The 14,717-nt window shown below is 40.9% G+C and overlaps 1 protein-coding gene across 1 annotated transcript; it reads right to left on the minus strand.

Moving 5' to 3' along the window:
- Positions 1–1,080: 1,080 nt before the first annotated feature.
- On the minus strand, positions 1,081–8,050 carry hapln4 (hyaluronan and proteoglycan link protein 4). Its single transcript, XM_046392067.1, has 7 exons — positions 7,761–8,050; positions 6,257–6,362; positions 5,257–5,446; positions 4,456–4,628; positions 4,197–4,312; positions 3,605–3,791; positions 1,081–1,503 (listed from the first exon to the last, which is right to left on the minus strand). Exons 1-7 carry the CDS (start codon positions 7,761–7,763, stop codon positions 1,118–1,120), a joined length of 1,161 nt encoding a protein of 386 aa, XP_046248023.1. The 5' UTR covers positions 7,764–8,050; the 3' UTR covers positions 1,081–1,117.
- Between the last annotated feature and the right edge of the window lie 6,667 nt (positions 8,051–14,717).

Genomic DNA, 14,717 nt, shown 5'->3' on the forward strand with positions numbered 1-14,717 from the left:
CTGCACGCGGTCGCCCACTGCCCCGGGTTTGCTGTGTGTGTGTGCATGTCACTTGGGTGGGTTAAATGCAGAGAACAAATTTCGTTGGAGTGAGTTCCCTCCAATGACAAAATATGTCACTTTTTTTATTTAATTTGTCATCCATCTGTGGACCTCTTGATATAGAAATAACTGCACTCAGACACAAATCAACAATTTCACAACTTGTATTTATTTATCTGTTCTATTACATTCATCCACTCTGCAGTGGCAAACATACTCTGCAACGAAGGCCGCTGCATGTAGCATTTTTAGTGCACTGGAGGTTAAAGCAGCTTATAATAGCAGGCTATGAATTAAATAGCGATTATTGTAGCTTTGTATTTCTGCTTTTTCAGCCTCTGCAGTTACTCTCAGCCAAGCAATACATGCTCACTTAAGTCTACACTAAGATGCTATCATAAAATAAAGCCCTATGTATGCAAAGTGCAAATGTTTTAGAGCCAGTCTAGTATTTACTACTTGGCCTGTTCAGCTCTGATGATGAGATTGTCAGCTCTAGGTAAATGAGAAAAATGGCTCACGTTGTGCCAGAGGGTTGCTAGCCAAGCATGACACTCACACAGAGGCAATTACACTTGGTACAGTCGAAACTTACACGACATCTTGGATTTTTTCCATACAGTCAGGCAGATGATCCTGTCTCACCCAGTAATGAATGTGTTGGCCCAGTCACTAAGACTCTGGCTCAGACTGGAGTTCAGAGCTCAGGAGCCACAGCAGGGGCCAAAAATGTGATGCACACGCACACTCACATGCTCACACACATAAACAAGAATATTCCTGGCAGATCTCTCTGATGATGTGTGCCTGAGTGAGGATCAAGCTGCTGTTTAAGCTTACAGTTTTCCAGCGACAGATGTGCTAACATAGTCACTCCTTAAGATGATTGACTGATTTGAGATGAAAGGAAAATCACTCTAATAAAGATGTCTCCCTCAATTTTACACAGCTTTGCTTACGCTCTCTGGTAAATCTGCAAATGAGTACATCTTGTCTGCGAGTGTTTTACTTTAAAAAAGTAAGCTAGGCGACAGTTGTTGTAGTCAAATCTAAAATTGCTCTCAGTCTCTCCACTTTAAATCACCCTCGTGCCATTGATGGGGATGCTGCTCTTCCTCAGCGTCAAACTATCTGTGGGGCTTTTTGTCATTTCAACATCACCTGCTGTTTCATCCTCGTTCTTGCGGAAACAGTAGACCCCATAAAGGCGGAATTTTTTATCAGGGAAGCCCAGGTGTCGGACACCTGGCTGGGATCCTCCACAGCGAGAGCGGGGGTTGACTATGGGATAACGAATGCTGCCATCCTCCAGCCAGCCGGCTTCACAGCGGTCCAGAAGCTGGAACTTCCATGCAGCATATAACTGACCCACTTTGGCCACCACTGAGCCATCTCGAATGCAAGCCTTCATTGCTTCCACATAGTTCACCTTCTTAAAGCGTTTGAGGAAATACACTTTGCCTAAAGGAGATACAGAGGGAGAGGAAAGGGAAGGATGTTTGTTTTAAGAACTTGTGAAAAGGTGGGGGTAAACAGAGCAAGTGCATTGTTCAGAAGGGCAACAGGAGAGACAGAAAGACGAGTGTATGAGAGACTGAAGCCCCTGAGACAAGCCCAGAGGGTAGATATTCTCAGTTTTCCTGGCATCTCTGTCCAATTGTGTTCAGAATATCAACTCATTCCAACAACCGCCTCGGCAGCTGCTCAAAATCGAAAGGTAATACTCAGACTCAGACTCAGAAAGCACTCCAACTCAAAATTACTCTTAAAACACTTCCATTTTTACTTTCATCTTACCTCTGGGGAGACTGTTTGCCTGGCAGTATTTTAAAAAGTTGGTTTGATTGGCTGAATTGCTTGAACTTACCTGAATTACAAGGTAGCTTTTCCTGAGAAAGGAGCTAAGGATAAAGAAATACCTTAACCAAGTATAGAGTGGTTGGTGGTTTCTCCAAACATCTGCTACCATGAAAATAATGTCTGCAACCTCAGCTTTGCACTTGGCTCAGCTATTGATTTTATGCTTGTTCACGTGACTGCTAGCTATTAGAAAGGCAGAATTGTCTCATATTTCCCAGAGGGCACTCAGTAAATACCGTCCAGCTGGACTGAGCAACAGTATCAGTCACGACCACTGCTGAAACCCTCTGCCCACAACAGACTGTCCACAATAATTAACACACAGGGGAAGCCATGAGCAATCATTTAAGGTTCCTGTCATGCTACCCTTTTCTCACACTGGGGGAAAAAGCACTGGTGCTGCTTTTTTCCATTTTTTTTCCAAAATTGCCTACAATTAAACTGAAGAGCACTTTTATCTGGATAATCAAAAATCTATTTGGCTTTCTGAACATTTAAGAAATTTTGAATTCTCTTTCAAACATCAACAATGGACAAGCACGACTGAAGATGTTTCATATGTTTCACAGATATGGTCATTTCTTTTAAAGGAGTTGTTTGGGACCCTTTGAAAAATATTAGTTTTACTCCTGAGAGTAACATGAGAAGATCAATACCACATCTGAAGCTAGCTATCTAGCCAGGGTCTCTAAAGCTCATTACATGATATGTCACATCTCATTTGTTTAAACCTTACAAAAAATGTAAAAATCTCATCTCACAGCAAAATAGAGCAGGCTGTACCTTAGTTTTGCTAACTAGAATTAGGCTATAAACATCATAGAGTCTCAATAGTAAGACTTTAAAGATTTCACTGAGCTGTTTGTTCTCTGCCCTCTGCTTTCTACAGTTTACACTGAACACGTAGGGAGTGTGGGCTACCTGGTGTCCTATGTCCAGTCATTACGCTAACTAGCTGCTGGCTGTGGAAATATTAAGCAGACATGCGGGGACAATCTTCTCATCCAACTCTCTTCAAAAACATAAATAAATGTACTTCCCAAAGTGACAAACAATTTCTTTAATAATCAATGTTTTCATATTGATTTTTAGAATATTGATTGCTGGTATCTTTAAACAATAATCAAGGTGATGGAGTAAAACGGTTTTTTTGCATTTTTCTCCTCATACATGTAGATTTAATTCAGCTGGCCTGTGACTGCAGATCACTTTCATAACAGAAAAGCCAGTCCAGCCTCTAATGTTCCCAAGTTTGTTTGAGCTTCTGAACCTGGAGGTGGCGTGCGCGTGACAGAGGCGCTAGCATACTCTCTGTGGGAATATGCAAATCAAAGAAGTGGGACATGAAAAGCAATTCTTGGCACCCAGAGGACACTGTGGCCCAAGCAGAGCAGAATCAACACAGGCTGATCTAAATCCAATGGCCTTAGGCCTGAAAGATCACAGGCACAGATCAGAGACATGAGCCTAATTTCCCCATGGTCCAACATTAATGATATATTCCCTTTCTATACAGTACCACCACAATTCAACTCTGCCAGTGTCTTCTTCTCTCTTGTCATGAGCCAAAAATGCTGGATATTCTGTTTGTATGAGCTGTATAACCCAGTAGATGGACTACAAAATGTTTATGATCTGCAGATACAGACATGCATGTGCACACAACTATGGCTTTCAGCCTACATCTCCCTGTGTTTCTCACCATTAAGCTTGGAAGTAAAGCAGAAACTATCATAGCGCTCGCTCTCCTTGTGCCTGTAGCCATAGTTACGAACACCAGCAGGGGTGTCTTTGCGGCCACACTGGTCCCTAGGGTGAGAGATAGGGTACTGTACTGAGCCATCCTCCAGCCATCCAGCATTACACCAGTCTAGACCTTCCAGCCAAGCCTGTGAAGGGAAATAATGTAGGATAGCGAGTCATACTGAAGGATTAAATACATTATTAAAAGATAAATTAATTTGGTTTATCTCATCTGATGTAAATCTATTACTCTGGACTGTCACACACATGGATCTTTAAAATAGTAGTGAAATATCTGTTCTGTTCATACATGGATTCTTTATTTCAGACTTTCTGCTCCTCTAAACAATTTATGGCTCACTCTTATAACCAGTAAGTGCATTGTTATAACTAAAAGATGGCCTGTAAAGGAATGTGCAATGGAATGTTTGATCCACATAGCTCTAATAAATTCCTTGGTACACGAGTGATCTGTGACTTCTTCCCCTAGTCTCTCCTAATCTCCCTTTATCATACCAGACATTTGACACACAGGAGAGGCATAAACTTACCTTGTGCAGCTGAGAGTGGGAAGCCAGAATGGCATCCTGCTGTTTGCAGGCATCCTCCGCCTGGTGGTAGTTGAGCTTATAGCGCCCCTCACGCGGGTAGTAGGGGAACACCACTCCTACAGATGACAGAGACAGGCCTACTGTTGAGTATGTGGTTATAAAGTGATGATGATCCAGCAATTAACACAGTAACTAACAGAGTATTGGAAATGTAAGAGCTTCAGCAAAATCTCGTCCAGTTGCATCTTTAATTCCTGACCCTCTAGGTCGAGGTTGACAAATCCTGTATCGTCCTCCATGTCATTGGTGACTTCACACTCATAGCGTCCGTAGTCCTCCAAGGTGATGTTTTGGATGATCAGTGAGGCATCACCTGGTCCTGCCTGCTCCAAAAACACACGGCCTCTGTATGATCCAAACACGCGCTGCTGCCTGAGGAGATTTGACAGAATTTTTTTTTTCCATACCATAAAAGTTGCTCTGGGCAAAATAATTGAGAAATGCTTTCAATGGGGACTCTGTGCTGTATACTTTATAACCTACTGAAAAGAGCAATGTATTTTTAATGATATTTGAGAGTTTTCATTGGCAAGGAGAATGTCAACAATGTGATTTTAATGACATGAGTATTGATTGTTGAGGCTGGATGAAAAGAAAGGTGATGAAAGTGTGGGAGAAAGTGGTCCATTTAAGCCAGAGTGGGACAGATGTATTGAAGGCCTGGAGGAGACTCAGTGTGGGGAAGTTGAGTCACCCAAGCTAATTACAGACTGTACCTGCAAAAGGAGAGGTACGCACAGAACTGAATAAAAGAAGATGAAAGGAGGGAAGAGAGGGTGAATGGATGAGAATGGTGATTAGAGGTGTTTTTGAGGCATGACCCTGCTCCCAAACCAAAACTAATTACCTTCATTTTTTGAAAATACTTAAATTAAGTAACACATTGTGAATGTGGAAGTCAAATAAAAATGTAAAAAAAAAAAACAAAACTAACTGATAACTGCTAACTGATTAAAGCAATGGATATAAATTGAGAGGAAAATACAGGTGTAGATTTTACCTTCCAAGTGCCACAAAGACATCCTCAAACTGCAGTGCATCAGTCACTTTGGTCCATTTAATCCGAATCCGAGCAGGATCGGTGTTCTCCGGCTCATGGTGGAATCTGCAGGGCAGAGTGATGGAGCCACCACGATGTGTCACCACTTTACCAGGAGCTGTCTGCACTATCACCGCGCCGGTGTCATCCTCTGTGGGAGGAAGGAGGCAAAGGAAAGTCAGCTTATCAAAATTCTTTATTTGGGGAATAACAGTTACCTTAAAATTCAAACTGTGAACTTGCTGATCTGCTCTCTCAAAGAGTCCAGTGTACAACTTACTCACTCTTTGCCTGGACCTGTTACCAGATTACCCACTCCAAATTTTAACATCAATCTCTGCTGAGAGTAATCCACCAAAAAGGCCAATGGTAAACACAGGCCAAATGGGCGATAACAAGATCTAGTTTGCATTTTTGGCAGACATTCGCCCAGATGCTGTTTGCATGTGTGTGTGTGTGTGTCTGGGCAGCCACAGACTACACACAACAAGTGTGGTGTAAACATTTAAAACATTTAATGAGTGGCTGCAAGAGGTTTTCTGCTATGTTGTGACCAGATAAAGGCACCTACAATTATCCACACCAGCCAGCAATTACTCTTGTCACTGCTTACTGCGCTCAGCAAAGTTGTTCATCACTACCAGCTATGAAAGCATCAAGTGGTGCCTCAACAGACAGATGCTAAGACAAACAATTGTATGCTCCCATTTCATTAAGGAGACAGTTTACATCCCTGGTAAGTGGGACATATGCCACCTGCTCAGCACCTGAGAGACAGCAGGGGGGAAAAAAGGTCAAGATATTTTTCAAAGAGGTTTTAATCTGCCAAAAAGCTGTAAGAATGATGTACAAATAAAGCATAGAAAGAAACTCTAAAATAAAATGCAAGACACTGGAAGAGTCCAGTCACCTCCTGATTTTTCTACTGAGAAAAATAGAAGAAGAAAACAATTGTCCTCACCGAGCACATGGACCACCTTTTTCCTTAAGTTCTCTATGTTGGCAGGCAGGGAGGTCACGGAGAGGGCAGATGTCAAGATGAAAACCACAAAGGCCAGACACCACGGCTGCTTTGAAAATTGCAGAAAAGGACACAATAGACACCTGTGGTTGTCAGCATTTTACAGAAAATGGAAAAGCCAGACAAAAGTGTTGAAGGGGACAAATGAGGACCTAAAATCACACAGGGAAAGAGTACCAAAGATACCAAAACACCAGCTAGACATTAGTGTCCTGGTATTCGTCCAAAGGAGAGACAGGGGACAAATAAATTAATGGAAATGGAAACCTCAGCATTTAAAATTCTAATAGGTCATACTCTACATATGTGACTATGGATTACAAATTATCAGCAGACTATTAAGACACATAATAAATCAAAAATTAATTGAAACAATCCTCCTTTCAGTGATGCTGAAATCCCACCAGAGAAGTCACGCTTTATGCATCTGAATGTTGGTTAGTTTAGCTGCTCAGAGAACAAGAAAAAAGCAGAAGATAATTGATAACTTCATCTTTCTCAAAACAAGAAAGAGTCCTTCCTTTAAGCAGCAGTCTGCTACAAGTGCCAGTGTGTGAGTGCCAGCTGTGTAGCTCACAGTCACAGTATGAAAGAAGGAGCTAGGCTTCACAGGGGAGTCAAGACTTAGAGCTTGTTTGGCACTTTTTTTATCTTTCCTGCCAGTTGCCAGCAGAAGGAAAACGGAGTATTTTGAAAGTTGTGAGGGAAACAAACTTGGCTTAGTAAGGGCCCATAGTAAACAAAGGAATATATGCAGAAGCTCAAAGTGAACACATTTACTGAAGAAAACTGTGTCCATTGTGCTTGCTGTACATATCAGACATACCTAAAGAAGGATGGAAAGAGACTGCAACACATTTGAAAACTCTCATCAGAGTATGTGAACAGTCTCCCCTGGCAGTGACCAGTGAAGGATCACCATGCAGAAAGTCACTGCTGCTTATTCTGGAAAAGCTCTCTCTAGGTTATGGATTTGTGGTTGTTTTGAAAGCTACAGCTGCACACCTTTGTGTATTTTGACAGTGCATGTGACATCCCCAGTGTTGCTGCACGAATCCATGACGGATTACAAAGGAGATACTGTGAAATGCAAACTTTCAACACACGCTCAGACACATAAATTGGTGTTTTACTGGTTTACTTCATTAAACAGTATGATCAGAGCAACAGAAAACAGAGGTCAAGTAAATATGCTGCTGCTAGAGTTCTGCATTGTCAGCGTCACCTGTGAATAATCACTTCCTATGCAGGGCAGTACATCTGAACAGGCCCCAGTGCAGCAGAGTCACTAAACCAGCCACTTTACATGCATATTGCACACTACAAACAGTTCTGCTGCAATCATTTTTCTCAAGGTTAGTCCAATGAACATCCCTGCAGTCCTCATGCAGCACAGAGAACTGCAGGGCAGAGCCGTACTAATGGAGCACAGAAGTGAACTTACCATGGCTATCACAACAGGATTAATGCCTGGATGAAGCAGATGTGCCGCTGTGTGCCGTTTAACTCCTCAGCCCAGGCTGAATGTTGTTCTGCAGCAGTGCTTGCCTCTCTCCTTCCCTCCCTCCCTCTCTGTTTCCAGTCCCATCGCTGATCTCTCGCACTGCAGGAGGAATCACTGGTGTTTGTGGGTCCCGCAGTCCTCTGATGACGCAGCACACCCCATTAGATTGTGCAGATTGTGTGGAAAAGGAGCGAGTCACAGCAATGATTTCACACTGATTTCTTGTTAGGGATAGTGCATTTTGATGCCTGTTAAAGTGTAACTCATTGGCTTGAGTGCTGCAGTTAATTCAGTGAAATCTTATTTACTTTGTTGCTATTAAAGACCAGTCAGATTAATGGAAGCTGCTAGTATTGAGACTGTGACTGCTTAAATTAGATTGATCAATGCCATGATGACAAATCAAATTCATCCAAATAACATTACAGCTGATAAAGTCTACAGTCATAAAGACTGTGTTCAATTCTTTGTATGAAACTGTGACACCTTATACTGGCCTATTATTACAGTGATGAACATTAATAAACAATACCAGTGGTGGAATCTAAGCAGCTTAAATCTGAGTACATTTTGGTGCTGAGTATACTGTACAAAGTATATCTATAGAAGAAACTGGGCTATTACTTGAGATTTGAACTATATTATGCTCCTTGTCCACCACAGTTGAGAAGGACATGTTATACTACTACTACATTTATTCAGCAGCTTTAGTTACTTTGTAGAATGAGAACCGTGCACACACACTCACAGGGGCCATTTTTCAGAATTATAAAATGCTTTTACTTTTGAAAGTTGAAACCCATGTTGATAATTATACTGTAAGAGCCATTTAAGCACATCATGTATGTAAGACTACGTTATATTTGAATTCATTTATAGAAATTAACATTTCATTCTGTGTTAAGATTGTATTTTTATTTGTATTATCATGCTGTAGAATATTGCAGTTGAAGTAACTATAAGTTGTTGACGACATTGATAGGACCGTATGATGTGACTGACATTGTATTGTTGAGAGCAACATGGTGCTAACAAGGCAGCTTGTATAGAGTGGAATGGCACAAGACCATTTAAAGTGCCTGTGTTTTAGGAGGTTAACCAGGTATGATTATGTCATCAGTTTGGTTGGGGATCGGGCTGAGACAATAATGTGGACTTGCTGCTCTAACTGAGGAATGATCAATAAATGTTAGTTCAAGAAACCTGCAAAATTCTAAGTCCTTTGGAATTGATTCTATGGTGATACACGCGTCATTAAGTTTACCATCTATATAAGCTAGGTGGTCTTAGACTGTTGAAGTAAGCGGCCACTTCAAATACAATATGTACTTTTACTTTTTTAAGTATTTTAATATTGCAATTTTGTTATTTTTACCTAAGTAAAAGACCTGAATACTTCCTACTGCCCAGAATAATATGATCAAAAAATACCAGGTATATGATTAAAGATGAATTAATACATTTTGTGAACTATTTTTATTAGGAAGTAATTAATGTATTGACTTTGAAGTTGTTGTTTGTAGTGAATAAAGATTTGATCATTATGATATTATGACAACGCTACAACAATAATAGCAAGAAAGGAGACCAAATTTTGATTTCAGTGCAAATGGCAATATCAGTGGCTCCATTGGCTTCTGTGGGTCCAGCAATGGTCAGTTGTGCTCAAATTGATCCCAGATCTAAGATTAAGTCTTTTTCTTTAGCTGTGGGAAGCTAGAATATAAAATTTCTGAAAAGTCAGAAAATGGTCAGCAACGAGAGATCAAGATTTTTACTCATGCAGCCTGGCCATTGAGTATTGTGGGCGTAAATGCTGCAGGGAGACAAGAGTGTTTAGGAGCTTCTGTAGCCCTACATTCACACTCACCAGTGGAATAAGGTGTTTAAGAACAGCATCACTGAAATATCTGACACTTAGGTCTCTCTGAAGCACCATATGGGCATCTGGTGGAGTCTCTACAAGAGCCCTCCATGAGGTTAAAGCTCGAGTAAGAGAGGCCCTTGAGATCACAGTGGCTAACAAAGGGAGAAGACAGGACATTCAGCATGCGGCAGCTGCACTGTGTGTTAAAAGAAAAAAGAAAGTGCATTGATAGCTACATTATAGTGTGTGTGTGTGTTTTTAAATTTACTTTATTAATCCCAAGCTGGGAAATTACTTCTCTGCATTTAACCCATCACTGATTGAAACACACACACATGTAACATGCAACATGCAACATGCAGTGAGACACACAGGAGCAGTGGGCTGCATCAAGCACCCGGGGAGCATATTGTTGTGCTTTGCTCAAGGGCACATCAGCCGACTAATGGAGGGGTGGGGACATTATCACTCCACCACACTCAAATTTTTCCTGCCCGTCCGGTGGGGGAATTGAACCAACGACCTTCCGCTGACAAGCCGCTTCTCCAACCTCTAGGCCTCAGCTGCCCCCCAGGCTGCTGACTATATTAATTTTCTGTGCAGCCACTTGAGGTGCTGCACTGCTGTGTGGGATCAGTGTGAGAGGAATTTAGCAGAGTTTGAGACATCTGCCAGGCTGTCTCTGGGCAGAATAGTTGCTCCAGTTTAGGGACCTTGAAGCAGAAAAAATTATCCTCCTACATATCCATTACAATCTGAGAAATACAGTGCACTCATGGTAGCTTTCTTCCAATATTGCCATAGCACTGTGGATTTGTTTTAAGACCTGTTATGTTGGTGGTCATTTTCTCAAACAAAATGCATAACAAATGAACTTAGAAGAACCATAGGCCTGATATGTCTATCAGCAGTTATTCAGTGCGCTGGATTCTGAGGATTTAAAAAGCCAGTATACCAAACAAAATCAAGGAGAATTTACATGCATGAATGTCTATATTGTAAATGCATTTTGGAGTTCAGTTTTTCCCCTGGAGATACATAGTTAGAGTTAACTAAAAGCAGTGAATCAAGTGGTTCAGTGTTAAAAAGTTTACTTCCAGCTGATGTATGCAGAGCTTATCATTACACCATAAGACAGTTACATTCATGTGTGGCACTTAAACACGCTACCTGCAGAGAGTTTGAGCCAGAATGCCAAGAGGAGCACAGCAGACACTAACCTAACAACACTCATAGGCCTTCTGGGGAAAAAAGTTGCCATAGGTTGGCCCCTTTTGACACTACCACCATCTCTCTTTAGAGAATTTATGTATCATCCCGAAGTACAAGAATTTGTTTTGAATATGCACCATTTTGAGCATAAGATTAAAACTGGTTTCTATAAGTCAACCTCATGACTATAGACTACAGAGAACAGATACCACTCATTTATTAATGTGCACCCTAATGAGTAATGGCATGTCAAGCATTAGTACTTTAATTGAAGCTATGCCATGCATTCATTAAAACGTTAATTCAAAAGTCATTCGTTACAAGTGGTACCTCTTCCATCACTGCAGTGTGAATTGCTCAGTTGTATTTTTCAGAGCCAGAACCCCACAGCTCTCTGTTGTCGAATGCATAGCCATGCAGACATCTGCAGGAGAGATTCCCTGTGACTCCCATCATGGGATTGTAGAGCTGTTTGGAGTGTCCACATTTGATTTAAAGCCTCTGTCACACACACAGAACGCACTGCTAGCATGTGCGAGCAGGGCCGATGTCACTCTTCAGCGTGAAAAAGCTGCTGAGGGAAGAGTGAATTAAATGAGTCGGCCTCAGCACGACAAATAATTACTGATGAGTGGACCACTGCTATTGATGGGGTAGGGATGGAGAGAAGGGTTACACTACACTGCTGTTTTAAAACTCTTTATCTAACCATGTAAATAACCCCTTTTATCTCTGTCAAGAAAACACTGTGTTCATTTAAATGCCTGAGCTGTGTCTAAAGCATTATGATACTGAAAATGGTTTGGCAGATGCATTCAGCTTTAGTCAATGACATTGCATTGTATGCTCATTATGAGCTTTTAATTTTGTAGGGGAAAAAGTACTTTCTGTCTTGACGGTCTTTCTTCTCAGTGAATGCAGGAGAAACCTCTTGCACACAGTCTGCTGGTCATTTCATTCTGTTTGTTTGCAAGCAAAATTCATTTGGTGTCTTTGTATAAGACAATGACGAGAGCAGGCAGCAGACTATTTACTGGGCCACCCACACAGAGCGGGCACACAGCAGCATTGCTCAACAGAGGAGAAACAAAGAGGATCAAGGAATTTAAGTAGAGAAGAGATGAAATGCTGGCAATATGGGCACACAGGATCAGACAGAATGCAGAATGGCAGAGACATGTTTTGTTTTCCTACTTAAACCGAGAAAGAAAAGCTACCTTTTTAAAGCTGAGACAGACTGGCAGCAAACAGCAGCAGTTTTTGTTCTCCAGAGTGAGTGAGTGACAAGAGCTGCTGTTGAGGTATACATTACCTTCTACAGCACATGTTGGCGCATCTTTGGCACTCATCTCTGAGTAATGATCCGTGGCAGCTACAGTGGTGTTGAGTAAGATATAACATATTATGGATTTAACAAGTCCCCAAGCCTATTCAAACCCCCACAATGATGTCTGTTTCAAATGTGCGTAGGCCAACATGTGGGCATTTCCAAATATTACAGATATATAACACTCTGCAAGATATCTACAGCATAATAATTAGAAACCTCTTAATAAAGACTGTACCACACAAGACCAGAGGTTAAACTGTGGTGGATTTTGAAGGCACTGAATTACCTGGAATCCAAAACAATAAAGTTTTTTTTTTCTTAGCATAACAGGTGAGGCAAAGCTAAGAGGAGAAAGAAGGAGGTGTCAATCAACCCCAGTTTGTACACGTCCAAACGGTACTGAGGGGACATCTAATCGTGCAGTCACATGTGTGAGTGTGCAGCACCTTCAGTACTTGTATGCATCATATAATTATTTTTATTCAGATTTTAAAACCTTTAATGTCCTACTTAGTAACAATCCAAATGATCAGGAGATGAAGCGTATCTATGGGTTGCTGTCAAAGTCAGTATGCTCTTACTGATGTATAAATTAATTGTGCCAATCAGCCAGCAGTCAGTATGAAGCTGAAGCAATAAATCAGTTTGGAAGACAACATTACAGTATATTTCCTTACTTTGTAAATTAGCTGTTTAGCAGACAAATACATGTCTCACAGACAACATGTTCTTCCACTTTGAGCAGGCCTCAAGCTACACAGTTTGCTGGTCTTTCTAAATCTCTACTGCTTTCGTCTCCTCTCTGTCTCAACTACACACAGCCTGAAAAATAGACACCTTGTTATGTCATTCACTGGGCTGTACTCAAAGAGGAACATAAAGATTACAGTTTCTCAGATTTATTCACACTCCATCTGCCTTCACAAACTACGGCAAAGTAAATTGGCATGCGGTTCCCTGCTGGGTTGACTGTGCAGAGGATGCTTTGCAGCATTTTCATCAGCTCCTCTCAAGGCTGTTCATGTTGTTAAAGCTCCTCTGGCTTAGTCATACATATGACTGTAGGATTTTTTTTCTCTTGCATTCATTGCCATACTTCCTATGGCAGGTTGTATACTTTAAATATTTATTATGAAACTGTTACTAGTGGTTGCAATACAAAACACCGAGCAGGAACCTTAAACACAGCAACACACACTGTTATCTTTTATATTACTCATATTATTAGTCCTCTGTTCTGTGTTGATTTGCTTGCATGTTAAGCCGATTTGATATTTTATTGATCACGTCTCTCTTAAGGCGCAGCATGTTGTTTCACCTGTCAAAATGTAACCTTGTTTCATAGGTTCACAATGAAACAAGACTAAGCATGGTGGCCGAGAGATTTGCACGTTTTCTTACACTGAAGGGCACTGAGCTCTTTAGGCCACCGTGACTAAGGCCTTGTTCCGACTGCAGGCAAATCAGGTTAGTTTCTTCAGTCATATCTTTAGGACAGATTGCACACACTGTTATTTGCTAATGAGGCAGTCACTGCTATTTGATCGGATAAGATTTGTGTGTGCAGACATCACCAACCAATCTGCATGAAAGTAATCATGTACACTAGTGACACTGCTTTCTGACGCTGAAGCGTGAGAAAGAGATCCATCATCTCGCCAAGTGCCACAAATAATTTACTTCAGCGTCTGTCCACAGTCTGTTCTCTGTGCTGTCCTCCATACTGCTCTGCCACTCTGATGCACTTCCGTCACTATGGATTGTTCCTGTGTGTCATGTTGTGAGTGATACAAAAAACGCTTTGAAATCCAAAATGAGCACCTAAATAATCTGAACACATCTATAGAAATCTGCTCATAATTGGTATGAGCTGGCCCTCTGAACAAGGCCTGAGAGTCTATCAATTGCAGTATCATGGCAGTTCATCAAACATTCAAGAAATGTAATCAATGAGATTCATGTCCAAGTAACAAACTTAGTTTTTCTTACCATGTAACTGAAAACACAATCTTTCACTAACCTTAACCAAAAGTTTACATTTTGTGAGTGGTTGACAAACTGAAAATATCTTTTTCTAACCTTCACCAAAGTGGTTTTGTTGCTTTCCACCCTGACTGACCTCCTGTGATTTGCAGGCACAATGTTTGGTAGTTGTGTTGAGAGTAACGAAAAAAACATTCTTCTACATTCTATACTTCTCCATGTACACAAATTCTATAGATTATATTTTGTGTCTTTTTGACATACTGCCATGATACTACAATTTATACTGAGGCGCAATATGAAAAATCAGAGGATCGTGAAAATCATTAGCATTTATCCTCTTTGCACAACTGATATCTGTACTAAACTTAATGGAAATCCATGTTCAGACTTAAGCTAAAAATTTAAACTTCACAGTGGTACCAGAGGAATAATCTGAAAAATTAATCAAAGTGTTGCAAGCAAAGATTTAAATAACCACTAAATCCAAAAACGTTCAGCAAAA

Source organism: Scatophagus argus, chromosome 6, assembly GCF_020382885.2.
Source record: "Scatophagus argus isolate fScaArg1 chromosome 6, fScaArg1.pri, whole genome shotgun sequence".
Taxonomy (NCBI): Eukaryota; Metazoa; Chordata; class Actinopteri; family Scatophagidae; genus Scatophagus; species Scatophagus argus.

Excerpts from the sequence above, each read along its gene's own strand:
- hapln4 (XM_046392067.1), bottom strand. Across the intron at positions 4,629-5,256 it reads GTCTTTGTGGCACTTGGAAG|GCAGCAGCGCGTGTTTGGAT; the intron begins GTAAAATCTACA and ends AAATCTCCTCAG. Across the intron at positions 3,792-4,196 it reads CCCACTCTCAGCTGCACAAG|GCTTGGCTGGAAGGTCTAGA; the intron begins GTAAGTTTATGC and ends TTCCCTTCACAG.